General features: G+C 34.0%; 3 protein-coding genes across 6 annotated transcripts in view; 2 read left to right on the top strand and 1 right to left on the bottom strand.

Moving 5' to 3' along the window:
* Positions 1 to 2,513, bottom strand: part of LOC121730384 (lysine-specific demethylase 6A) — a 38,725-nt gene extending 36,212 nt beyond the window's left edge. For both annotated transcript variants that reach the window (XM_042119404.1, XM_042119405.1), the window contains exons 1-4: positions 2,288 to 2,513; positions 1,891 to 1,996; positions 1,282 to 1,390; positions 913 to 1,021 (exon numbers count right to left, since the gene is read on the bottom strand). In XM_042119404.1, the coding sequence (XP_041975338.1) occupies positions 913 to 1,021; positions 1,282 to 1,390; positions 1,891 to 1,996; positions 2,288 to 2,352 (389 nt within the window). In that variant the 5' untranslated portion in view covers positions 2,353 to 2,513. The remainder of the gene's footprint in view (positions 1 to 912; positions 1,022 to 1,281; positions 1,391 to 1,890; positions 1,997 to 2,287) is intronic.
* The window catches only part of LOC121730394 (microspherule protein 1), a 54,243-nt gene that overhangs the window by 2,642 nt on the left and 24,803 nt on the right, over positions 1 to 26,798 (top strand). The window contains exons 2-7 of one of the 2 annotated variants that reach the window (XM_042119418.1): positions 19,782 to 19,888; positions 19,966 to 20,284; positions 21,115 to 21,333; positions 21,801 to 21,957; positions 22,638 to 22,749; positions 23,514 to 23,667. In XM_042119418.1, the coding sequence (XP_041975352.1) occupies positions 19,782 to 19,888; positions 19,966 to 20,284; positions 21,115 to 21,333; positions 21,801 to 21,957; positions 22,638 to 22,749; positions 23,514 to 23,667 (1,068 nt within the window). Of the gene's footprint in view, positions 1 to 19,653; positions 19,889 to 19,965; positions 20,285 to 21,114; positions 21,334 to 21,800; positions 21,958 to 22,637; positions 22,750 to 23,513; positions 23,668 to 26,798 lie in introns of those variants that run through there. The other variant, XM_042119417.1, reaches the window with a different exon arrangement.
* Positions 7,918 to 11,116, top strand: LOC121730404 (dual specificity protein phosphatase 13-like). 2 transcript variants are annotated; one of them, XM_042119429.1, is made up of 5 exons: positions 7,918 to 8,036; positions 9,015 to 9,092; positions 9,759 to 9,904; positions 10,241 to 10,464; positions 10,802 to 11,116. In XM_042119429.1, the coding sequence occupies exons 1-5, from the start codon at positions 8,019 to 8,021 to the stop codon at positions 10,999 to 11,001; spliced, it is 666 nt and encodes a 221-aa protein (XP_041975363.1). In that variant the 5' UTR covers positions 7,918 to 8,018; the 3' UTR covers positions 11,002 to 11,116. The 2 variants fall into 2 exon arrangements, with proteins under 2 accessions (XP_041975363.1, XP_041975364.1); XM_042119430.1 differs by lacking the exon at positions 9,015 to 9,092.

The raw sequence follows: 26,798 nt of genomic DNA, 5'->3' as shown, positions 1-26,798 counted from the left end.
TTATATGGGAGCTTCCCTTAATTTTTATTTTATTTTGATATTATATTATTATTATTTGTTAAAGTACACATAAAATTTAGGCCCTTGTGAAAATTTCAAGTGCTTACCTGTTGCCATTATTGATAATGAGCAAAAAGGGCAAATAATTCACGTTTGTTGTATGGGAGCCCCACTTAAATATCAATTTTGTTTTGCTTTTAGTATTTGTTATTATAGCGGCAACAGATATACATATTATGTAATCTGTGAAATTTTCATAAGTCTAGCTACAGCGGTTCTTGAGATACAGCCTGGTGACAGACAGACGGACAGACAACCAAGTCTTAGTAGTACCGTTTTTACCCTTTGGGTATGGAACCCTAAAAACAGGACCCTATTACTATTTCTTTTGAATTATACAGTGATCTAAATAATGCAAAAGAGATCAATTATTATATTGACAACAAATTATGCTTTTAATAGTGGTTACAATGTATTTGCACCTGTTTAATTGTAGTATCAGAGAACTTGATTTGTAGGCAGATGGGTGAACTAGGTAATTTGGTTGCATTATGTCAACAGATAATATTATTATGTCTAACACTGATAACATAACCCGACCAAGTGGCATTGGTTTGCCATTTGCAAATAAATCAATTCTTCAATGATGCTTTCTAGAACAATAATATAATAATAATAATACACCTCAAAACTTTGTTAATTTTTGTGATAGCTATCAAAAATCAAAATCAAAATCAAAAATACTTATTTCCAAATAAGTTAACAAAGTTAACTATTTTAGAATGTTGTGTCTACATGAGGCCTACCACCGGTTCGGGAACTACCCCGCCGCTATTTTATATATTTTATAAGTCATATCAGCATAAAAGGATTCCTTCAAGGAACTATTAATATAAGAAGGAGAGTACTTACCAATCAAATGCATTGTAATGATAGTAGCACAAGCCGAGGCCATAGAGAAACAACGGGTCTTTCCAATTGTCCTGCTCCAGGGCATAGAATTTTTGATATGCCGACATTGCTACAAAAAATATATCAAAATTTGAGTTTAGCAAAAGTCATTAATTTATTCATATATGATTGTATAAATAATTTAAATAAATTCAAATTTTGTTAATCATGCTAAGGCTCAAGCAATTTGGCTTTTTTTTTAAGTCTTGAAATATTCATGGAAGTGCTGGGAAGGTTTATATGAGGAGGAAAGTAATACAAAGTACACCAAGTCATCTAGTTTTGTATATAAACAAGTTAAAGTAATCTGGTTAAAGAAAATATGTGTACCTTTTGCATAGTCTTCTAGCAGCAAGTGAAAATGGCCCAGTTTACAGTAAGTTTTTGGATCTATACATATGTCTCTTCTAGCGCCCGGAGAACAAGCTCTTTCTTCTTCCTGTCAATAAAGATAGATAAATTACTTTAAAAAGGCCTCAAAACATAAGTATAATTAAATCATAGCTGTATATAAAAGTTTCAAGCAAAGTTTCAACTTATGACTCAAACACTTGCTCGAAGTTGACTTGTAGCTCTTAAATTATTACAACAAGTGTCAAATTGATAAACAGATTAACTTAAGACAATTAATGTAGTTTTAGAGCAACCGCAGACTTACAATTTCAAGTGGGCCAAATTGCATATTAAAGCGACTTATGCGAAAGGTCGAGGTCTCGCACCTTTTTCCAACTTAATTGTACAAATAAATAGTTGGACACCAATTGTATCAGAACCGCAATTGGCAATTCCCTTCTGATTACCCACAAAAAGTTGTCCAACTACACAATTTAGTTGTACCATAGTCGACCAACTTGAAATTGTAAGTCTGTGGTCGCTTTTATTGCTTGTTTTGTTACTTGCAAGTCTTAGATGAAAATATGGAATAAAAATCAGTTTTACCTTGACTTGTACCAGCATGCCCTCCAAATATTTAACAGCTTTAAGAACAAGCGCCCTGGTCCTGCCATGCTCCGTGCCTCGAAGTTTCAGGAAACCGAATTGCCGACTGAAACATTGTTAAGTGGAAACTGTACTCTCTGCTAGAACTAGCTAATGATTGTATGTATGTACAAGTTACTACAAAAATCTAGCGTTTGATTAGAGATTTGTATGTTTATTCAACCTACTTTTCGATGCTCTTATTGCTATTTTTTTAATAACATCTGAGCAATATTCGACGCCGATAGTGCCTTTGCTAACTAGTTAGATTTTGCGAAGCGTTTTCTTACAAGTTAGTTTTTTTTGGCTACGCTTATTGAATGAGCGCCAAACAAATAGAAACAACAATAAATAATACCTGTCCAATTCCGACAAAACCTGTAGCTCCTGAGAGGTTAAATGTAACTCTTCTTTTTCATCCATCTTGCACGTAAACACTCGTTGTGAACTTAGATAAAAACTTTAGTCACTAAGATTAAAACTAATACATAACATCTTCTAGCAGTAAAATATTGAGATATTACGCTTTATAAATTAAAGAATAGTAGGAGTTTCTTAAAAATAATTAGCTGTCGACTTGTCGAGTCGAATGTTGAATGTTGATGCAAATAATTTTTTAATTTTTTTTTACAATTTTATTTGAATACAAGAATTTTGCGTCAACTCCCGTCACCCGCGCATTGTCACTTCACTTGTCACTTTTGTTTTTAAGGGCCCCCGAGACGGTCAAACGGTGTGACTCTTGGTTTGACTCAAACACGAAAGACTCAAACACTCAGCTCAAACACATCCACCAGCAACACTTTAAATTTATGCAATAATACAGGGTGCTTTTGTGATTTTTTCTTACCTTCACCCTTGTTAACTTTTTTCTGGTGATGGTTTAGAGATTTTAATGTCATACAGGAAAATGTACAGCTTTTCAAGCCCTTTCATTATATGTCTGGATGTGCTACAGCTTGGGTACGGGTCCCATACAAAAATAATTGTTCTTTTGGTTTGACTCAAACCATTTTGATCGTTCACAATCACAAAGCTGGTTTGAATGGTTTGGCAAACATTTATGTGTTTGAAGCTCGTTTGATCCATATTGAAATTTTTGTGTTTGACGCGCCGTTTGATCGTGTTCCGATGCGTTTGAACAAACTTTGTACCATTCTTTGGAGTACATTATTTTAACCGACTAAATATATATATTTTTTTGTTGTACTAGGTATTGTTTAACTCGGGAGACTTCTGCAAGTTTCATCAAAATAGCTTTAGTAGTTTTTGAGATAGGGAATTTTAATTCTATTTTAATTATTCTAATTTCGTACAATTTTAAAATCAGTTTTATCTTTTTTTTTTATGAAATAAGGGGGCAAACGAGCAAATGGGTCAGCTGATGGAAAGTAACTTCCGTCGCCCATGGACACTCGCAACATCAGAAGAGATGCAGGTGCGTTGTCGGCCTTTTAAGAGGGAATAGGTGTAAGGTGAGGGTAAGGAAGGGAATAGGGTAGGGGATTGGGCCTCCGGTAAACTCACTCACTCGGCGAAACACAGCGCAAGCGCTGTTTCACGACGGTTTTCTGTGAGCCCGTGGTACTTCTCCGGTCTAGCCGGCCCATTCATGCCGAAGCATGGCTGTACCACGCTATCTTTTAAAAAATACTATTTATTCGTCACAAGACGTATACTCGACGGCGCGTATTGAACCTAACTGCGCAGTTTCATTTGACAAACCGTTCAAACCATGTTCAAACCAACATCAAACTGTTGCATCAAGTGTGTCAAAAAAGTGAAGAAATTAAAAAGTGGCAATATTGTAGTGTCATCCTTTTTTTCTTTAAGCGCTTATTCCATTTGACTAAATTCTAATTAGGATCCTAAAAAGAAGACTAATTAGAAGCTGATTCCACTTGTCCTAATTTTAGTAACTAAATCAGTTGTGACCAAGCGGCGACTTCGGCCAGACGTCTTCTTAATGGCTCCAGTTCTGTCAAAGCAATAAAAAATTGATCTTCTCGTAGGCTTAGCTGTTGGCTCAATGAAAATAGAAAATAAATAAAAGACGAAAAAGATGGATGAATGAATTTTTGCTCCACGAAAAATTATCAAACACGAACTCTCGGAACTACTTGGACCAGCAGACTTCAGAAATTACCTACGAATAGATTCCAGGGTCCCTTGACAAAATCCAAGCATTTTCCGTGCAAGTGTTTTCCACTCAAGCTAAGGACTTGACATCCGTTTATCATATTATTACATAAATCGGGTGTGGTGTTATAATTTATAACTTTTTTTTAACACCTTAATTTTAAAAAATCAAATTAAAATGTTTTGTATTTTTATTACAATAATTTCTGTTATTTTTACTCCGAAGGTAATTCGTACAAAAATAACACGAAAAAACATTATAGCGCCACATCATTGATATAAAGGTAACACTTGTACGTCTTCACAGCTAACGCAGTGCGGTGCGAAATGCGAATGAAGCGTCTAAAATTCTAGGAAGTCCTAGCTAGGATCCTAAAAATTTAGTCAAGTGGAATATCATTTAGAAAGCTAGGATCCTAGCTAGGATCCTAAATCGGAAAAAATGTGGCTTCTAACTGACTAAATCAGTGTTGCCCGATGGTTTCAATCTTTTATCTGTAGTGGGAACTGCTACAGTCTGTCAAAAAAGTCATGAAATTAAAAAGTGGCAACATCGTAGTGTCATCCCTTTTTTCTTACATTGATTTGAAAGGGATGACACTACGATGTTGCCACTTTTTAATTTCATGACCTTTTTTGACAGACTGTAAATCTGTATTAAAGTCAATTTATATTATGTTATAAGATCTGGAATTAATTCGTAGGTAATTTCTTAAGTCTGCTGGTTCCAAGTAGTTCAGAAAGTTCATAATTCATAATTTTTCGTGGAGCAAAAATTCTTTCAACCATCTTTTTCGCCTTTTATTTATTTTTATTTTCATTGAGCCAACAGCTAAGCCTATGACAAGACCAAGTTTTGTTGCTTTGATAGAACTGGAGCCATTAAGAAGACGTCTGACCAAAATGACAACTGATTTAGTCACTAAATTAGGACAAGTGGAATAAGAAGCTTCTAATAAGTCTCCTATGTAGGATCCTTGCTAGAACTTCTAAATAGGAAAAGTGGAATAAGCGCTTAAACCTTTTTCGACCTTTCTAAATAGCTTCCTAACTAGGATGCTAAATGATTTAGTCAGTCAGTCAGAAGCCACACTTTTCCGATTTAGTACACTAATTAGGATCTTAACTTTCTAAATGCTATTTCAGTTGACAAAATTTAGTTACTGAATCATTCACTAAATTTATAATCACTCAGTACGAAAACGCCCCTGCGTTACCCCTTCTCATTCCCCCGCGCCGCGAGTGACCGAGTCTGGAACGATTTTAAATAGGATAAAATATGTCATTGAAAAAAACAAAACACCCAATTTTTTTGGTTAAATGGACTCTCCTATAATACCTAAGCCCTGGAAAAAATTTGGCAGGAAGGTTTAATTGCACCCTGTATATATTGAGCCGCGCCAGGTTATGTTATAACTTATAATTTATAAATGTCAAGCAAAAAAAACGGTAAAGAAAATGACACGAGCAAGACATGACATTTCGTTACACTCCTCGTACTTCACGAATATTCGGGCCGGGCGCCTGTCTGGCTTTAAAATCTCTGTGATAAATGATAATTAATATAATGAGGAGCCAAACTAAAAGCTCGAAGCAGATGGAGCCACCAGCGACTGGCCTTTGTTTACTACAAGTGTCAAATGAGTGGTTGCGATTTTCTATGTTTTTTTTTGTGTTAACGATCTTAAAATATATTCTTTGTTTACTGTGAGTGAGCTGAAAAGTGAGCTTCGTAAGAGAAATGCGTCAGTGGTGAGCAAAAAGCCGATCTGAGCGGAAGGTAAACATAGTAATATTTTTATGTTATATTTCTTATTTCACAATTTGTTTAAATAGGTACCTATGTTATCCTCATAAGGAGTTTTTATTTCAAGATTGGAGGCGTATGATCGGAACCAAAACTTTGACGATAGTTTGGGCGATCAAAAGGACAATTCTCTTATCTATCCACACCCTAATACATTCAGAGACATGAACACCGATTAACCTGTTCCAAGCATCAGCAAGCAGGAAATAATAGAATATCTATAAAGGTATGTGTATATACATTATTAACATTTGTTTACTATCACAGATAAACGTGAAATATTTAGATATTATTCCATCTTTTTACAGATTGAACACAGAACCAACGGCTAACTTTTATACAAATCTAGACATCTTCTGACCGCCCCTTTACTCATGGGACACTATACATTTCGTAAGAGTATGCAAAGCTTGCAAAAGTGATGTATTTAGTAGACATTAAAGTCTCTCAAGAAGGAGGTGTAGACGTGTAGAGGAATGCTATTGTGAATGCGCTGCAGGAAATGGTGCATTTGCTAAGTGCAAACAATATGTCTGTGTCATGGTCATTCATGGCTTACATCCACTATCTTGAACCAGCAGTTTTTGAAAAATAATGGTATAAAAATTATTTAAATGTAATAAAACCAAACAATCATTGATATTAGCATTTATTTATTTTTCATAATACATTCTCTAAAGTTACAACACATGAAACATAAAAAATATTTGACTTGCAATTGGTTAATCCTATAATCCTCTCAGTATGAACACATTTTAGTACTTGCTGCAACTGTGGTACAACAAGCTGCGGAATCCTTACAGTAACTTTTCTATTAGCAAACATGTCTTGAATTTGCTTCGACACTTGGTCATAAGATAGCCTATTCCGATTATTTGTCAATCACATATAGATCTTGCATAGTTATGCTAATAAACAGTAAGACAACAGAAGCTCTGTATGTATTTCTTAAAAATGTTTCTTTTGGCTCAGCATCAGAAAATATATTATGTTATAATTTGTTATTGGTTTGTTTGTAAGAGGCATGTCTAGGAAATAATAAGTTTGGCTTAGGCTAGACATCATAATTTTACAACTTAACTGTATATTTACTTCCTTCAAAATAATCATCTTCTGTGAAATGAAGTGAACTTAAGCATGCCATATTCTTTCCTTGAAATTCTTTATTCACAAGGCATTTCCCCACTTTTTCCTCACTTTGGGTCTTTGGGAAATATATGAACTCTCCAGTTTTTAAAACTCAAAGCACAACATTGAGGCATTTTTACGAATATTGATAAATAATACTCTTATTTACAAAAAATGTATTAGATTTTACAGCTCTAATGTGAAATTACGGTCAGTCGACGATGCGACGCCTATCGGGATAAAAAGGCAGTTTTGCTCTTCATTATGATTCTGCGATTCAGCCTATTACACCATCAATATTATCACAGAATCGTGATAATATTGATGCGTGTAATATGCCCCAATTGTGACCAAATGTCAAAAATTAAGAATATTTTGACACTTGGAGTTTTTGAAATAATGTGAAAGAGTGATGTTGTGTTTTTATATTATTTTCCTAAAATTGTGTTATCTGGGTTTTTAATGTGTAATATTGGTAGGATATTAACCATTAAATATTCGTTATCGTGCACATGTGTAGGAGAGTGATGTAATAACCAGAAACGTGCTCTTTTGTGTTCCCTCCAAAACTCCATCAAAAGTTTCAGTAAAACGTCCTACCACTTTACTGAATCGACCGACTTGACTTCTTGACTTTATACTTAAACTTTGACTAGACTTTAGACCTGACTGACCTGACGATAATATAGAAAAAATTGTATAAAAAGAATATTGTTTTCCCGCCATAATATTATACTCGACACTGGCCATGGTTATAGCCGAAGTGCCATTATATGAAAAAAAAAATTTTTGACACTTGACAGTTGCTTGACAGATTTCGGAAAACTCGGAAATCAAAAGACGCAGTTACCTACAAAATATTTATTTGAAATTTAATATTTCTTGAAACATAAGTGCTAAATTTATTTATTTTATTTAGTGTCTATAGTAGGAATCAAAATATTATACATTTTGAAGTGCTGCTTACTGATATTATAATTATTTCTCAAAAGGCGTATAGATCAAGAGTTTCAAAATGAGTTATAGGGATTCTGTAAGTATTTTTTGATAAACGACATTATTTAGTCGCAATATTTACTGAAAGCTATGTTAAATTTTAAACTTAATGCATTTAAAGTTATAAATATACCAAAATAGCTCAAGTCTATTTATACACCCTAATAGTCATTCAGTGGAGACTCAAGGTCGACTCTGTGGCCTATTATAGGTAGGCATATCATTTTTCTAAGCCGTGCAATATTTTATTAGCCTGACGTGCCGCGACCGCGTTTTCTGAATGTAAATAACTTATATTTTTTCATCACAGGCTGTGATTCACAGCTTCCATTTCCAGTCATATGAAACTGCTTATAGTTGGATCATGGATGTTTATTAATCATGATATTTTACTCTATCATAGTATTATATGTATTTATATCCATAGTTTGAAGTGTATTATCTGTATCATTTCCAACTAAATATATCAAAACTATATTAATATCAGAAAGAAAAAGTTGTAATTACCTTTTGTTTTTTTTGATGATTGAAATTCGTTGTAATCTAAGTTAACTGCATTATTAATAATATAATATTATTATTATTATATTAATATCAGAAAGAAAAAGTTGTAATTACCTTTTATGGAGTAGTTTTTTTTTAAATATTTACAATAATGCAGTTAACTTAGATGCTGCCTGAGATAATCAGGTTGTAACAATAATTTTTGTCTGATCCAAATGGACCTAATTTAAAAAAGAAGATGGCTTATGAAGCACTGTATTTTCTGCACTGCCGCATTCATATTTTATATGAGATTAGGCCACTTTGTTTCCGCCTCCTCATGTATGTAATCTGTAGGGCCTCTATTGACGCTTCAGCCCCTAGGCCATGGCCTATAATGGCCTATTTATAAATCCGGGGGATTATAATAATTATCAAATTATGCATTTCCTTCGAAAAACATTAGTATTATTTAAAAATCATCAACCATTATTCATTATTTAATTTTTTTATTCTCTTATGTTATTGGCAGTACTCACTCTATCCGAGGTATCATTCGTACAGTGCGGCTAAAGAACAGCGTGTAGGATCACATTTGAGGACTTTAATGGTATTTATAAATGTCTATAATCTACTAGAGTTGCAATATTTCCCATTGAACATCTATTATTTGTATATTTTTTTAAATAATAATATTATGTGTGTGTTTGTTTTGCTAAAAGCATACTTACAATTCCTGTTAAGTATAAAATTGTGAATTAAGAAAATATTGCTACATGTTATACTAGATATCAACATGAATCAAAAACATTCTATGGTCTAAATATTTTATCAATTTTGTATGCTAGATTATGCTTGCTTGTAACTAAACAAGCAAAAGTGTTTCATAGCATTCCTTAGTTTTTAAAGCACTTCAGTACTTAATTTCAGTTTTAAGAATTACTCATAAAATATATTATGTTATTTTTAAAGAAACTACATAACATTATTCAGTAATAATTATTGTAAATAATATTTGATGGGGAATTGTTTATTTCTATGTACACTACACAAACATAATTTCAATATTGATAGTAACATCTTATTATACAAGGATAAACAAAACAGAGTTATCAAATATTGATTCACTGATTTACTTTCTTGTTAAGGTACAGAGTAAGATAAAAGTAGGCTAGCTATCGAGTAGCCTATTGAGTTCATATTATAATAACTCTGTGCTATTTAGCTGAATATGGGCCAACTAAGCTCTTGTTTTAAAATGAAATTGTTTATTCAGAATTTGCCTTCATCACAACCTTCTGCGCTGAGTTCCCTGTCGTCATATCGGTCTGGAGTGTCGGGACTATCTGGATTGTCAACCAGTTCATATTTACCAACCCCTGATGTGAGTGAAGTTTACCCGGGTCTGTTTGTTGGGGATGCGTAAGTAAATTTTATTCCTATTTTATAATATAAATAAGAGTATTACGGTTTTTGTGTGACTTTCAATTAATCTGTTTTGATTTAATGTAACATAATGCAAGAGAATTTATAATTTGGCAAATTGAATTTCTCTAGTTTATTGATACTGTATTTGTCTATATTTTTGTATTCCTTTTGTATCTTTCTCTTATGTGGACAGTAAAAAATATTTTTATTTTAATATTCATTCATTGTTACAATAATTTTGACTGTTATCAGGAAACTATGATAGTGAGTCTATGGCAATCTTCAGAGTTTATATTGGAACTCACATGACTTAATGGCTACTTATTTCAGGGTTGCCGCCAAAGACAAAGCGTTTTTACGGCGTATGGGCATCAACTATGTCCTTAACACAGCGGAAGGCAAGAGGTATACCCAAGTGGATACTGACCATTTGTACTATCGCGACTGCCCGGGACTCCACTACAAGGGTTTCCAGATGATGGATCTTCCTACTACAGACATATCGAAGTACTTCCACATTGCTGCTAATTTCATTGACGAGGGAGTTTCCAGAGGTAAGTTTCTCTCTGCAACCACAGTTTGAAAATACCAATATGTAAAAATGTGTACATTGAAATAGTGCTTTGTTGTCATGTTATTTTGTTCAACGAAAAGTATAGACCGCGCACTACTGAAATTCTTAGGCAAAGAAAATGATGGGGAGACATAGGGTGCAATGTTAGATTTCAGGTCTTATGGGTGGGGCGAAGAGCGAGTGGGATGGATCCAAGGAGTCGCAATTGGTACCAATAACCACAAGGGTCGCTATTGAAGTTAAGCGCGGCTTGTTAGTTGGTTCTGGTAAAATTTGTGTTATGTTAAAATTTACAAATAAAAACATATTCTTCACAGGTCGAGTATTAGTCCACTGCATGATGGGCGTCTCGAGGTCGGCAACCTGCGCTCTCGCGTTTCTGATGATCAAGCGTGGCATGACCTTCCATGAGGCCATGGCGCTGGTGCGCTCCCGACGAGACATCCACCCCAACGAGGGCTTCATCCGCCAGCTCCAAGACCTCGACAGGGAACTCAGGGTTTGTAGAGCCCGCTGACATAGAAGCCCCTTCCCTCCATTACTTAGACTGTCACTCGACATCCAAAACACAAACGTCCGAGCGCGGAGCCTCGACCGAGCTTACACCAGCCGATACTAGTGTTGGACCAACCGAGTAATGGAACTCTTGTTAACTTTCGAATCTATATTTTATATTAAGAACATGTTTATTCTAGTTACATTTTAATATACAAGTATATGTGATAAAATAGATGACAAAATCGAATTATGAAAATATATTTAAGAAATGAAATATTACTCCCGTGCCATTTTTTTTTAATTCAAATATTTTATGGTCTAAAATCTAAATTATATGTTATGTGAATATATTTACAGTTCTTGAAGTTGTTGTTAATGAAAATATATAATCATATGTGTAGCAAAAATAGATGTATAAAATAATTTATTTTCTCTATTTTACTTCTAAATGTTCATAACATGCTTTTATTCTGGATAATGATTACAGGATATAGGGAGTTGTGAGTGCCCTCCCACCCATATACTGGGGTTTATTCCCTTGTCAGCAATAAGCAATGAACCATATATTAAAGTAACTATAGTACAAGTCTAGCCTTACGCTTCCAAGTTCGTACTTTATGTTATTAACTAATTAGTCTTACACATGTAATAAACGCCAAAGATATATTTTTGTAAAGAATTATGTAGCTTTAATAATATATTATTTTATCATTGGTACTTGTTGTTAATTATTGAAATTTATTTTATGAAAAATAATATATTTGTTATTTAAAATGATAACAAAATATTTCTGAACAAATAAGACAATTATTTTTTATTTATTTTTCTATGTTTTTAAAATAAATGGCCGTATTTATATTTCAATAATTTAATTTTTGCGTTACATCACTGTTATAACAAAGCAAAGAAAAACTAAAGTATTTTTTTCATTCTTTTTATATTTACAGGTACAAGTTACAACACTAGTCAATAAAATCTGTTTATAGTCATGAATTAAATAAAAGTACTTTTAACTAGTTCACGAGTGAACTACTTGTGTTTGTAGTCGCTGCCAAGTCCTATTAATATTTGGCTAGTGTTAGTGCCTTTGATTTTATTTTTAAATTCAATGTACTACCTTCAACTGTAAATTCACTTTCTTGTTTCCATTTTGTGTAGATATATAAAGCATAACTATTACTTATAATATTATTTTGTTTTAAACTTTTCTTTCTTTTTTAATAATTTATGAAAGATAAATTAGTTATTTAATTTATTAATATATAATTTATTTGCTTTTAAACTAGTTTCTCTTTAATGAGACTATATAAAAATAACAACTATGACATGTCACATGAGTAACATTGTTTAATAATATAAATTGCTACAAAATGTAATATTGTAAAGATGGAATTGTACAGAGATGTGGTCTTAAGGAACCCTTAAAGGGCAAGTTATAATATTTTGATGTAGGTGATTAACTATTTTTATAAATTCGTAAGAATTCTCTTAATAGTTATATTATAACTATTAAGAGAATTCTTAACGCCTATACTTAACTTCAGATCCAATCTAAAGTGCTTTTAGGTAACTATTAAAGTAGTGTAATCTTATAAGATTAAACAGTATTTTAAATGTAGTAAGTATGACAGATGTTGTAAATCAGTACCTATACTTATATCATATATGTAAGCAAATAAAGTACTTACAACAAAATATTATCATAAAACTAAATTTATTATCTAATGCCTGTAATATATACCTGGTATTTATATTTAATTGGCAAATAGCTTCAACTAAGTACATGAGAAAATAATAGTTATACAGTACAAAAATTGTTGAAGCAATATTATTATTTTAATTATTACATTACTTTAATTTCTCTTAAATGTGATATGTATTTTATGGTTGTTTCTATTTTATCAAGTGTTTTTCATTAACATGATTGAAAATGCCTTATGTAGCTAAGCTAGACATTAAAATATATCTTCTTAACTTCATGGCAAGTGTAATCAATAATTATTTAATTTTTAAGTAGATTTGTAACTGTGATAAATATTATTTTATAGATAATGTTTTAAAATTGTTACATTACTTGTGACTTACATTATTGCAAAGCACTGTTTTAATCAGCAACCATTAATTTAGGAATAGATTGTGTCCGAGTGTGAAATATAGAATTGAAATAATGTTGAACATAAAAATAGACTAATAAATAATAAACATATTTAGTGTTATTTTGTACAAACACACTAATATAGTCCGTCAAGAAAGTGAAGAAATTAAAAAATGGCAACATTGTAGTGTCATCCCTTTTTTCTTAGATTGATTTGAAAGGGATGACACTATGATGTTGCCATTTTTTAATTTCTTCACTTTCTTGACAGGCTGCACCACATGTTTTCAACTTCAATTATGCATAGATTATGAAATTGCTTAACCAGTACATTTTTAATTTATTTCGCCACAATAAAAGTGTTCTTAGTTAAGCAATTTAAGCAAGAAACAGACATTTTTGCATTTATAATATAAGAATAATATAATATAGTTAACCATGGTAACCATGTTCTTAAAGTTAATGTTTATTAATTAAAAATCCAGTTATACTATCACTATTTATTGATATTATCAGCTAATACAATATTTACAATAAATTTAGGTTAATCCATTTTCAATATAAAGTAGCTTCATCTGTTATCAGTGTTTTGTAAAATTTTAATGCTAAGTAGAGTTCTTGCAAAATAACCTTACCATTTACAAGTAAGGCCTATTCATTTCATTATTCTTGGCCCTCTTATCTCTAGCTCTGGGGAACCATCTATGTGTTGTAGTAAGAGTGAGTGAAGCAAGTTGTTTTCTCGCTATTTCTGGTTTCATGTCTCTAAAGACTCGTTTTACTTTAACGGGGTCAGTCATCCGCAGAACAGAATTGTCTTCCTTACTTTCTTCAGGAAGTGGCTTTGAAAATTCGTAAGGAAACTCTTCTTCCTTGTGCAATGCTACAATTGTAGATCCATCATCTGTAATAACGATTTTTGAGAAGTTTCTTGTAACGAAGAGGTTATGTGGACGAACCAGAGGTCGAATAAGATACGCCATCTTCGTTTAGTTAATGTTTGGCGCGTTGTTATGAGCACAATTTTTAAAATAACAATGTTTCTTGATATTTTACGTAGTTCTAGGATAAATATTTGTATTTTAAGTTAAAAACGTTTTTAAAATATAAACCAAAATTAGTCTACATGACAGCTGACAGACGACAGCCGACAAATGACAATTTCCATAGATTAAAAAATATAATCTACTCTGTGCCACAACTGCCACAACCATAGATAAAGTATTATAGTATAGATGTCATGATTCATGTAGTCAGCTTAGTTAGCCTGTCATCGCGTGGCCATTTTGTGCTTATTTTCATACAAGCAGTGTGCGTTTATTTTCTTGAATATTTCTATTTGTCGATTAATTCGAAGCACATTATGATACAGGAAAGAAAGTCAGTTCATGATATCGATTAACTATAGTTCAAGTGATGAGAGATTTAAACACACGTAAAAAGCTATGCAATTTTTAAAGCCAAATTATTAATTGATGTGACATTTTTAGCACTAATGCCTTAAATAGCACGGATAAGGGATAAATAAACTTATAAATTATCTTTTTAGCTTACAAAAATACCGATTAGAAAGCCCAAAAAAACGTTCAAAACTTACGTATTTAATGTTAAATCCACGTGTTTAAGGCATTCTTTGGCAATTTTTATGGTTTATTATTTAGCGGAACCACAAAACTCAACAATATCTAGCATCAAATGTTCACTAGAAACCTTTATTAACACTTTTATTACATGAAATATGCAGACCGACTCCTTTGTTATGTCCTAGTAACTAGGACATAACATTACACGCTTTTGACGCTTATACACCGACATAAGCAATGATGAAATACTCAAACCAGATATGTTACTACCGCGCGCTTTGTGAAGCTTCAAATACGGCCCAATTGGGCCGTCTGTTGTTTAGTCTGCATCGAGCGCAGTCATGAACGTGCCGCGTCTTGTCTTACCTAAATGAATTGAAAATGACGTCGTGCGTGTATTGAAAATGTACCAATTATGACCCGAAAGTAAACAAAACACATGGAATCTCTTACCACATGTCTTGATTGCAATAAATATCTCGATTATTTACATTTTCAATTATTTTTTCGAACAATCTGGAAAAAATCGAATTTTCGTCATAGCTCAGGCGAAGAAAGAGACAGCGATACGATTCGACGTTTAAAAATAGAACTGTCTCTTTTACGTAAATGGTTTTTCGTATCTTTTGTTTCACTCATCTGTCAAATTTGTCAATGTCTGCAATTTTGAATTTCAAAATTGTTCGGAAGAGATTTAAGCCGGAAAATAGTATGGATGTAACATATCTGTATAAGTACAATATCATTGGATATAAGGCTCTCTCCAGTCTATAGTACCACATGGCCACAGCCATTGAGGTTCTAGAAGTCTGGCTAGCGAAAGATGAGACTGGAAAAAGGCGGCAAATTCAAAAAATCGACGTTTAACAACCATGTCAATAGCCGGAATTATAGTTTTGATCTACGAACTACGAATAATAAGGTTTCTTAGTTTTTATTCTTCGTAGTTCGTAGATTAAAACTATAATTCCGGCTATAAACAGGGTTGTTATACGTCGATTTTTTTAATTTGCCGCCATTTTCCAGTCTCATCTTTCGCTAGCCAGACTCTCCTTATATCGGTGTATATAAGCGTCAAAAGCGTGTAATGTTATGTCCTACTTACTAGGACATAACAAAGGAGTCGGTCTGCATATTTCATGTAATAATTTAATTGTTAATAAAGGTTTTTAGTGAACATTTAAGGTTATATATAAGGTCAAATTGCGTACTACGTCCAATTAAATTATGAAAGTACTAAATATGTAAAAAATTGGACACCCAGACACTTATTATTCATTAAGTATATAATGATTTTTTATAATAGATTTTTAAAGAACTATTCGATATTTCATTATTATTGAAAAAAATTTGTTGTAATTTGACTACCGCAAATGGCGGCCAAGAAAGCTCGGCAAAGTTATAAATGAAGGTGGCGAAAAAAGGAATTAACGCTGCCACATACAAAAACGACATATTTGACAGTTCTTCTCATGGAATTAATATGTACGTTATACGTAGTACATATTAATTCCAAGGTTCTTCTTTACCAGCAGCGCCCCCGCCCAAGTTCATATAAAGTCTTGTCGCACCCTTCGAAGGATAATTTTCATAAATTTCAATTTGAAATATTTCCCCAGAATTACCGGTGAACCCACTTTTTTTTGGGCTTAAAAAATCGCAAATCGTACAAAGAAATTGATAAGCAGTTTTTTTAGATGTTTATATTTGATACAAAGTTATCAATTCTGACGAATTCTCAAAAATTGTAACACTTCCGGCAAACATTACGTATGATAAATGGAAATTTTAAAATGAATTATTTCACGTAACTTATCGGTAAGGTATTGATTTTTTGGTATCAATCGATGCAGGATGTTATATTCTACTATATATTTCGAATTTAGGTCTTAGAATCGTAGAATCTTTGAATTTATAAATGTCATATACATCCTTAATGCTAGTGTTACACCCTATGTTATTACGTTAGGGTAACTAGAATGAGTGTTCATAAATAAAATCCTTTTGCTAACTGGATTACGTTTATTACGCAAGCGACCATTCAGGTTGCTGCACCAAGAACACTAATATTTTACATGTTAGTTCACCACATGCATCGAACATCGATATAATATAACGACACATGATCACATCGATATACAATATATTGTGTCCCCACAGTATTCCCCCCTTTTAAAAAAGGAAAAACAAAAGAATATTACAAATAAGACACATAAAATAAAAGTGTAGACAAAAAATATCAAATTTCACAAAAAATAAAAAAGACAAAAAAATAATAATTGACAAAAAAGAACAATTTCGACCGTTTACAGTTTAGATATAACACTCTTATTCACTTACTTAAATATTATTTTTCACCTTAATGACTTTCGTCATAAACACAAACATTGAGCCTTAATGACTTTCGTCATAAACACAAACATTGAGCCTTAATGACTTTCGTCATAAACACAAACATTGAGCCTTAATGACTTTCGTCATAAACACAAGCGATTGAGATACGACTGGAGTCTCTCCTCCGGGAACTGCTGCGAGATCGCTCCACGTCAGCTATCCTGGCGCTCAGTTTTGCGATTTCGGCCAACATTTTATCATCCCCTCTGACAGGCTGAGATGTTGATAATTCGGAGATCTGTGGCTGCTGTGAAGTTTCCATGATTTTGTCGGCCACAGTGGCCAGGTTATCAATGTCTTTGACTTTTGTGACGGCGAGAACGGCTCGCACGGCAGTGGGGAGATGGCTCTGCCACAATATCCTGAGTGTGTCATCAGGAATTTTCCCTCGGCCTAGATCGCGCATGAGGCGAAGAAGTTACGACGGCTTTTGCTCGCCCAACTCCATTTCGCCAATAAGTTTTTGTATCTGGCGATTCTCCGACTCCTCATAAATGGCCAGAAGTCTACATTTAAGTGCTTCATATTTTTTGATGTCAGGGGGCTTAATTAACAAATCGGTTACCTGCTGGATCTTTACCCAGCTTTGATACGACTATCTGGAACTTAGTTTTGTCAGCAACCTTTTGAGGACCCAATACAGCTTCCGCTCTGATGAACCATACTCTCGGCTGGTCAGTCCAAAATTCGGGAATACGATTAGTGACGGAAATTGCCGACACGTCACTAAACTCCGGCGTGGCCTGCGCTGGCCCCTGCTGGGCGGCGGGCTGAGACGACTGTCCCGGTTTCGGATTCATCACCAAAAATTTTCACTTATTAATTTGTCCCGAAAATAGTTCATAAAAGTCACTTGTCACGGGGTCACCAATGTTACACCCTATGTTATTACGCATAGCTGGGCACCGTTAATGAAATAGTTAACTTCGTTAATCGTTAATCCGTTAAAAAAAATGTTAGCTTCGTTAAACGTTAAAACGTTACATTTCGGACGAATTAACGTAAGTTAACGTTAATCGTTAATCCGTTAATATGTAATATGGCCTTGTTGTAACTTTTTTTATGAAATAAGGGGGCAAACGAGCAAACGGGTCACCTGATGGAAAGCAACTTCCGTCGCCCATGGACATCCGCAGCATCAGAAGAGCTGCAGGTGCGTTGCTGGCTTTTAGGTGGAATAGGGTAATAGGGGAGGGTAGGAAAGGGAATAGGGTAGGGGATTGGGCCTCCGGTAAACTCACTCACTCGGCGAAATACAGCGCAAGCGCTGTTTCACGCTGGTTTTCTGTGAGAACGTGGTATTTCTCCGGTCGAGCCAGCCCATTCGTGCCGAAGCATGGCTCTCCCACGTATAACTTATATCATTGCGTTAGTGTACATACAAAACCTGTTGGTTTAAGATTTTGGAAGTTAAAATGTTAGGGACAAAACAAAATACTTCTATGATTATTGTATTCTACCTAACTAAATTATACTGCACTCTTCTTTATCAACATGCAAAATATGATTTATAATAACAATAAACAAATCACTCTCTCTATAAGAACCGGCGCTGAGCAATGAAATGATAAAACGAAACAAATTTCTTCTCACTCGCACGCGCCTGAAAATGTATTTAGTATTGTTTTTGTTTCACTCGCTGCTGCCGTGCCGCAGCGCCGCGCTGCCCTGTCTGAACATGTTTTCGCGCCGCACCGTGGTGCCGTGCAGTAAATAGTAGGCATTGGATTAACGATTAACGGACTTCTGCATATTAACGGAAGTTAACGAGTCCGTTAATATTTTTAAGAGTTAACTTAAAAGTAAATCCGTTAATCAAAATGTTAACTTCGTTAATTAACGATTAACGGATTAACGAGTTAATGCCCAGCTATGTTATTACGTTAGGGTAACTAGAATGAGTGTTCATAAATAAAATCCTTTTGCTAACTGGATTACGTTTATTACGCAAGCGACCATTCGGGTTGCTGTACCAAGAACACTAATATTTTACATGTTAGTTCACCACATGCATCGAACATCGATATAATATAACGACACATGATCACATCGATATACAATATATTGTGTCCTCACACTAGATATTGTTGAGTTTTGTGGTTTCGCTAAATAATAAACCATAAGGATGGGCAAAGAATGCCTCAAACACGTGGATTTACCATTAAATACGTAAGTTTTGAACAACGAAAAGCCCTAAGCTTTTCAATCGGTATTTTTGTGCTAAAAAGATAATTTATAAGTTATCCCTTATTCGTTCTACCTTCTTCTTTTTATTTATGGCTCCTTTGTGAATCGCCAATGTCAGAAATATGTTCACACTCGTGCTTACAGTTCATACCTTGTTAGAAGCACTCTATAGCTTGCTATAATGTTTACTCTATGGTTGGAGTAGACTCTGTTATTCGTTCTATACTTTACTGTCCGTCAAAAAAGTGAAGAAATTAAAAAGTAGCAACATCGTAGGACCATCCCTTTTTTCTTAGATTGATTTGAAAGGGATGACACTACGATGTTGCCACTTTTAAATTTCTTCGCTTTCTTGACAGACTGTATCTATGATCCAATTGGGTTGACACGTGACACTTGACAGTTATGGGTTTTGTAATTTGTTCTCCTTTTCAGGCATCAGCGCAAATTGTTAAACAAAAATTCGACTCGGTAATAAAAACAAACGTTCTTAGACTATGTGCTGTATCGAAACAAGACGTGTAAATTACTCATAGCCACATGGATCTAGCGTCTACACCGTCGAATGCCTCGGATAGCAATGAATATCCTGGCGCCATACCGTCGCAGTTCGATACTTCTCATGATGCAAACACAAAACGTCGCAGGTAACCCAAACTTTATATACGATTGACCTCCTCATTATATCCTTGGATTTATTGTATATTTATCATTAACATTCCAGTTCGTCGAGGTCGATAAAACGCAGGCGGTTCGACGATGAATTAGTTGAGTACAGCCTCAGTCTACCCGGCGCGTCGATGGGAAAAGGGGAGAAGAGGATTCGTACGCAGTCCTACACAAGTCAGGTCCCTGAGTTCCTCGCCGTGGTCACTCCGAAACCGCCAGCACCGACCAACGAGCGCCGAAGGGCGAGTAAAGGCGCTGGCGGCGGCCCAGGACGTAAATCCCACCGCAAGGGACAGCTCAGTCAATTATCTACTAAAGATTTAGGAAGATGGAAACCTACTGATGATCTTGCTCTTATTATTGGTGTTCAACAGGTGAGGTTTAAAGAATTAATATATACAGTAAATAGTAAATAAAATCAGCCAAGTGCGAGTCGGCCTTCCGCACAAAGGGACACTTCAGTACCATTATAGAGCAAAATTAGGCCAATAATTGTGTTTTTTGTATGGGTTTAATTTTTTATTTTAATATTAAAGTACACATAATTATAACTAAGGACTTTGAGAAAAATTCAAGTACCTACCTATTGCTATTATCGATATAGAGCAAAAAAGGTCAAAAAAATCATGTTTGTTGTATGGGAGCCCCCCTTACATATTAATTTTATTTTGTTTTTAATATTTGTTGTTATAGCGGCAACAGATGACATAATCTGTGAAAATTTCAACTCTCTAGGTATTTAAACCATTCTTGAGTTACAGCCTGGAGACAGACAGACAGACAAACAGACGGACAGACAATGAAGTCTTAGTAATAGGGTCCCGTTTTTCCCCTTGGGGTACGGAACCCTAAAAAGCCTTATTTCTATAATATAATGACAACAAAACTAGTTAGAACTTTTTACATCTAATTTGATTATTAATAAAAATAAGGTTGCAATAGATTTTTAAGTTATTATAGTTGGGGCAAATTATTAAGCTATGTCTATTTAAATCTTGGGGTATTGTTAAAATAGGATTATAAAAACAGTTGCATTAACTTATGCCATGGCCGCACATGTGTCTATTGTACTATACCATTGGACGATACACTCAGATCGTCCAATGGTATCGTTTTAAGCACGAAGCACTACGCAGGTGCGGCCTGGGCATAATATTACAACCATTCTTTACCATTCTTTAAATTTATTATCTATCTATTTCAGACAAATGATCTACGAATGGTGCACAGGGGCATAAAGTTTTCATGCCGGTTCACAGTTGGAGAGTTACAGTCACGTTGGTATGCATTGCTCTATAATGCAGAAATATCCCGAGTAGCTATAGCGGCCATGCGTAATCTCCACCCGGATTTGGTTGCACATGTTCAACAACAGGCATTGTATTCTACTGCAGAAGAGGAATTACTTGGTAGCTTGTCAAGTGTAAGTATATTTTATTTTTAAGATAAAATAGCCATCTAACCCTAAAGTACAAAACTATGAGGAATTATAGATAAACAATAATAATTAATGAAAATCACTAATTATTATTATCTTTATGAGAACTGAGAAGTTGAATATGAATAACAACAACAGTATTTTGATTTGAGATTTTTCTTTCACACTAAGATTTAATCGGAAATAAAAATTGTTTTATTTCCGAATAGATTTGTAACAAAATATGCTTTCAGAACGTTGATACTACTGGTGCCTACCACCGGTTCGAGAACTATCCCGGCGAGAAGAACCGGCGTAAGAAACTCGCACGGGGTCCCACTTTTTACCAAAAAATTGAGAAAAAAATTAATCTTTCTAAAATAAAATTTACTATTGTAACTTAAATAATAAGAAAAATAAATAGCAATAGAGAATAAAGTGAATACTTTCAAAAAATATTATTTTTCTTTCAGAATTCACATCCAGCAATAGAGAAATTTCAAGAGTTACTGGAGCAAAACCCTCATGTATTCTATCCCACTAGAACGGCTAAGTCTCTGATGGCACATTGGCAGCTGATGAAACAATATCAGCTGTTACCTGACCAAGTGGTGTTACCATTACCTAAAGGTTGGAAAATTTCTTCATTTTTTTTTCATCTTTAAGCATTTATGTTGACAGGAGTCCACCCTGTCTATGTTAAACTACTGAACCAATAATTTGGATCCATCATTTTTTTTTTTTATGAAATAAGGGGGCAAACGAGCAAACGGGTCACCTGATGGAAAGCAACGTCCGTCGCCCATGGACACTCGCAGCATCAGAAGAGCTGCAGGTGCGTTGCCGGCCTTTTAAGAGGGAATAGGGTAATAGGGGAGGGAAGGGATGGGAAGGGAAGGGAATAGGAGAGGGTAGGGAAGGGAATAGAGTAGGGGATTGGGCCTCCGGTAAACTCACTCACTCGGCGAAACACAGCGCTAGCGCTGTTTCACGCCGGTTTTCTGTGAGAACGTGGTATTTCTCCGGTCGAGCCGGCCCATTCGTGCCGAAGCATGGCTCTTCCACGTATAAATCATATGATTGAAGAGAGAACATACAATAGTTTTTATCACGGCAAAATGTGTGGTTCCCGCAAAGAAATTTATGTATCCATGGCTTTTTTTGCAATCATATATTTAAATAAAAAACGAATAGTTTTTGAGAAGTACTAGTAAATTTGTTTTAGTGGAAAATGTAAATCATTGCTTCTAAGGTCTATTATGTTCTTGTAAGTCAAATGTATCTCATGCTATTTTTTGTTAACACCTTAGGTCAAGGAGATGATGTTTTGACATTCTCTGATGCAGAGGACACAATGAATGACAATGAGTTACAGGACTACAAAGAAGACGGGATTGATGTGGAAATGCAAATCGCCGACAGGTATATATTCAACTACTTAATTATTTCTTTGTGTAAGGGGGATATTAGATTATTATATATGTATATTGGATCCGAGATCACTGAGTCAATGATATTGGATAATGTAATATAGACATATGATTCATTTCTTCCTTGATCATAGATTTTTGACGTTTGCTGAGAGATTGGATCCAATACTTATTAAATATATAAAAGAGTTTTTAATTTCTTGTTCGTTAATATGTTTCAAATAATGTAATGTAATTATTTTTCTAAATATATACTTGGATAATCTTGCTGAAATAACAAAAAATAAGCCATATTAAAAATGATGATGTCTTTTGACAAATCAAATTTTTTGAGATCTAGTAACCCTGACGTCAATACCTGTCAGCGTTAGCACTCTCCATTGGCTATTGAAACCACATATGACGTAAAATAGGGTCAATGAAATATGATAATTTAATATGCAGATATGATCAAATGATCATATATATTGGATCCTATATATGATCATAAAAATGATTTTATTGTGGCTATATATATATATATATATAGCCACAATAAAATATATATATAGCCATAAAAGTGTTCTATTATATAACACCCCTTTAATAAGCAACTGATTAGTGACTTTTTATAAAGAGTGGTAAACATAGATAGGTATCATGTCTCATAACATTTTGTAATTTTTGAACTCCTTGATGAATTTTATCACATTTTATCCCACCCTAACTCCTCCTTACGTAATATGTGAATGACCGCTAATCCCCATAACACTACAGGATCGAAAAGAAGAACATTAGGCTGCTGGAGAACTCGCTCTCCCGCTGGCAAGTGCTGGTGCAGTCCGTAGCAGGGGGCAGCGTAGAGTTGGATAAGAACACACTGGCCGTGCTGCGGGGAAGACTCGTCCGGTATCTTATGAGGAGTAGGGAGGTATGTAGCTTTAGAGGGATTGCTGAACATGGCCACATTAGAAAAGCTTTCTTTCAACAAAAAAGATTCTTTTAATGCAACAGATTGATAAAATAATTCTAGTGTTTGGTTTTCTACTGCAGTCATGCTATGCCTGTAGGAACATAACTTGTTACACTAGAAAAGTTTACATGTGTACAAGCCAATTAAAATATCTATAGAAATGCAGGATGATTTAAAGTTTCTGTTGGACTCGGATTGGGAAACTTGCGGCGCGGTTACTGGTCAACGTTTACCGTTTATTGGCTGTTGAGCGGTTAAGTTTTCAAATCCGATTAGAAAAACGCATTGTTCAAATATGAATCAGGCCTCATATTTGATGAAGTCAGTTCGCCATAATTTTGACTCGATTGTAACTTTTCTGGTGTTGCAAGTATCGCTTGCCTTTAGATTAACGTTAAAGTTTTGCTACCTGGTTTATTTAAAAAAAAAGTTTTTTTTTTTCTCTAATGTATAGTTTACCTGGGCGTTTTGACAGGAGTTTATCTATTATACGTGGGAGGTCCATGCTTCGGCACGATTGGGGCGGGTCGACCGGAGAAATACCACGTTCTCACAGAAAACCGGCGTGAAACAGTGCTAGCGCTGTGTTTCGCCGAGTGAGTGAGTTTACCGGAGGCCCAATCCCCTACCCTATTCCCTCCCTTACCCTTCCCTATTCCCTTCCCATCCCTACCCTCCACTATTACCCTATTCCCTCTTAAAAGGCCGGCAACGCACCTGCAGCTCTTCTAATGCTGCAAGTGTCCATGGGCGACGGAAGTTGCTTTCCATCAGGTGACCCTTTTGCTCGTTTGCCCCCTTATTTCATAAAAAAAAAAAAAAAAATAGTGTTGTTAAACACTCTGACATTAGCCAATTAAAAGCTCTCATGAATCCATACTAATATTATAAATCCGAAAGTGTGTCTGTCTGTCTATCTTACCTCTTCACGCACAAACCGCTGAACTGATTTTGATGAAATTTGGTATGGAGGTACTTTTGAGTCCCGGTAAAGGGCAAAATATACTTTTTATCTCGGAAAAATTTATGGTTCCCACGCGATAAACGAATTTTGGCCCAACTCCGGCGTCATCTAGTGTAAATTGTAATATAAACATTAGAAAGATAATCTCTGAAACTGGGCATAGTTAGATGTAGCCCTATCCTGTTTTTTCCATACTGTCATGTCGCCTCATTAGTCAAATCAATTTTTTCTATTATTTTTATACACTATAAAAGAAAGCGTGAGGGCATTTTCAAAAAAATGTTTACCCCTGGTTTTTACCTTGTCCCTTGACTTCGCTACAGATTATTTGTAAAAAATTACATACTAACATTTTGTAATTTTAATGTAGGAGCAAAAACAAGTTTTCTTTTATTAAAATACATTCACGTTTGTATAAAATTTTATTTAGTATGAGATTTATAAGGGTGTTTAAGTACCGCAAACTATTAAATTCACCTGTCCCCTTCCCAGAAGTTGTAACAAAATCTTTAATAACTATTTTTTTTCTTAAAGTAAGTTGCTTATAAAACATATTTTAGATTCCTAAATATTTAATGTATCAATTGAATGTCTTCTTATTGAAAAATCTAACATAATTTAACTACAAATTAATTAAAATTATAATCATGAAAAAACAACCCGACCGAAATGTTCTGTTTAGTGACCGTTTTTTTTTAGTTTTATAAACATACTACAAAAATATTTTCGGTACTAAATGATAGCACTATATTTCATTGTACATCGAGAAACTCCAATTTGAATTTAGTAGTTAAAAATCTGCTACTACTGTTGACAAGTTGCAAAATTAGCTTAGTATTTAGTATAAAAAATGAAATTGTGATAACTATTATCGGTTATTTACAAACACTTTAAAAGTAAAAGAAAGTAATATTACGTGACTTCCGATTTGTGACTTTTCATATGGTCACATATAATGGAACGGACAAGTCACAACAGGCGGAAAGCATAAGGCTTAGTTCACATTTTAAATAAATTATTTTTTTATTCACAGATTTTATTAAGAAAATTGGAGATTTTTAAACTGGTACGATTAACGTACAAATATATTTTTTATTACTTATGTGCTAAGGTGACGCCGCGTTAAAGTAAAAAACCGTTTTGGATATGTTTTTGATTGCTAGTTTTCTATGAAAGGCCGGCCCGGCCTCTCACAGAAAACAAGCAATGGAACAGCAAAAAATGGAAAGGGCGTAAGCGACAAAATAGTTTTGTCGCGTAATTTAAAAACCATAAATACATTTCATATAAGCTATTGGCGAATTAAAGTGTATGCTTCAACCAATCTATGTCATTTTTGGAAGCTTAAATCACTCTCCTCTGTTGGAAAAATAGGAATCCCTTTTTTACACAGGTATATTTGATTGATTATTCTGTGTTATAAAAGTTGACCAATCGTGTTATGCTATGGGTAAATCAAAGACAAAGACATGATAAATACTTACTGACAATGAACTTTCTTAGATTTAGTCATTGAAAAATCCATATCGCTACAGCCAAATTATCAAGGCGTCGCCTTTACATAACAATAACAAATATATACTATTTAAAATTTAAGTAGGTACCTAAAAGTTTTATTTTTTAAATAATTTTGATTTTATTTACACTACTTTTCTATCAGTAAAGTTGAAAATCATTTTGTGTCATTGATATTTTTAGATTTATAATAACTAGACATCGGATTATATGCATTTGCATACTTGCATATGCAAATGCATATAATGTCACTTTTTAGGCGATAGTGCATATTTTGGCAATTTTTCGTTGATAGTGCATATTTCGGTAGTTTAACTTCCATGGGCATTAAGATGGCAATCGGAAAATGTTGGTAGACAATTATTATTGGCGTATAATAAATAAATAAAAACTAAAAAGTCTTTATTTCAAGAAATTAAAAATCCTGGATTTTATGAAATTATAAAAATTGGCGCTTTTATTAATGTCACTACCGGAAAAGTCTACAAAAAAATAATAAATTTTAATATTAAGTGACTTTTGATTCTGCATATTTTGTGCATATTTCGACCACTTCTAGTGCATATTTGCATGCATATTTCGGCACTTTGTTCGTGTATATAATCCGATG

This window comes from Aricia agestis, chromosome 9 (genome assembly GCF_905147365.1).
Source record: "Aricia agestis chromosome 9, ilAriAges1.1, whole genome shotgun sequence".
NCBI lineage: Eukaryota > Metazoa > Arthropoda > Insecta > Lepidoptera > Lycaenidae > Aricia > Aricia agestis.
The sequence above is the reverse complement of the archived record's forward strand: the minus strand, read 5'-3'. Positions and strand labels throughout refer to the sequence as shown.

Coding starts and splice junctions, on each gene's coding strand:
- LOC121730404 (XM_042119429.1), top strand. Junction 9,093..9,758: donor CACATTTGAGGACTTTAATG/GTATTTATAAAT, acceptor TTGTTTATTCAG/AATTTGCCTTCATCACAACC. Junction 9,905..10,240: donor GGTCTGTTTGTTGGGGATGC/GTAAGTAAATTT, acceptor TACTTATTTCAG/GGTTGCCGCCAAAGACAAAG.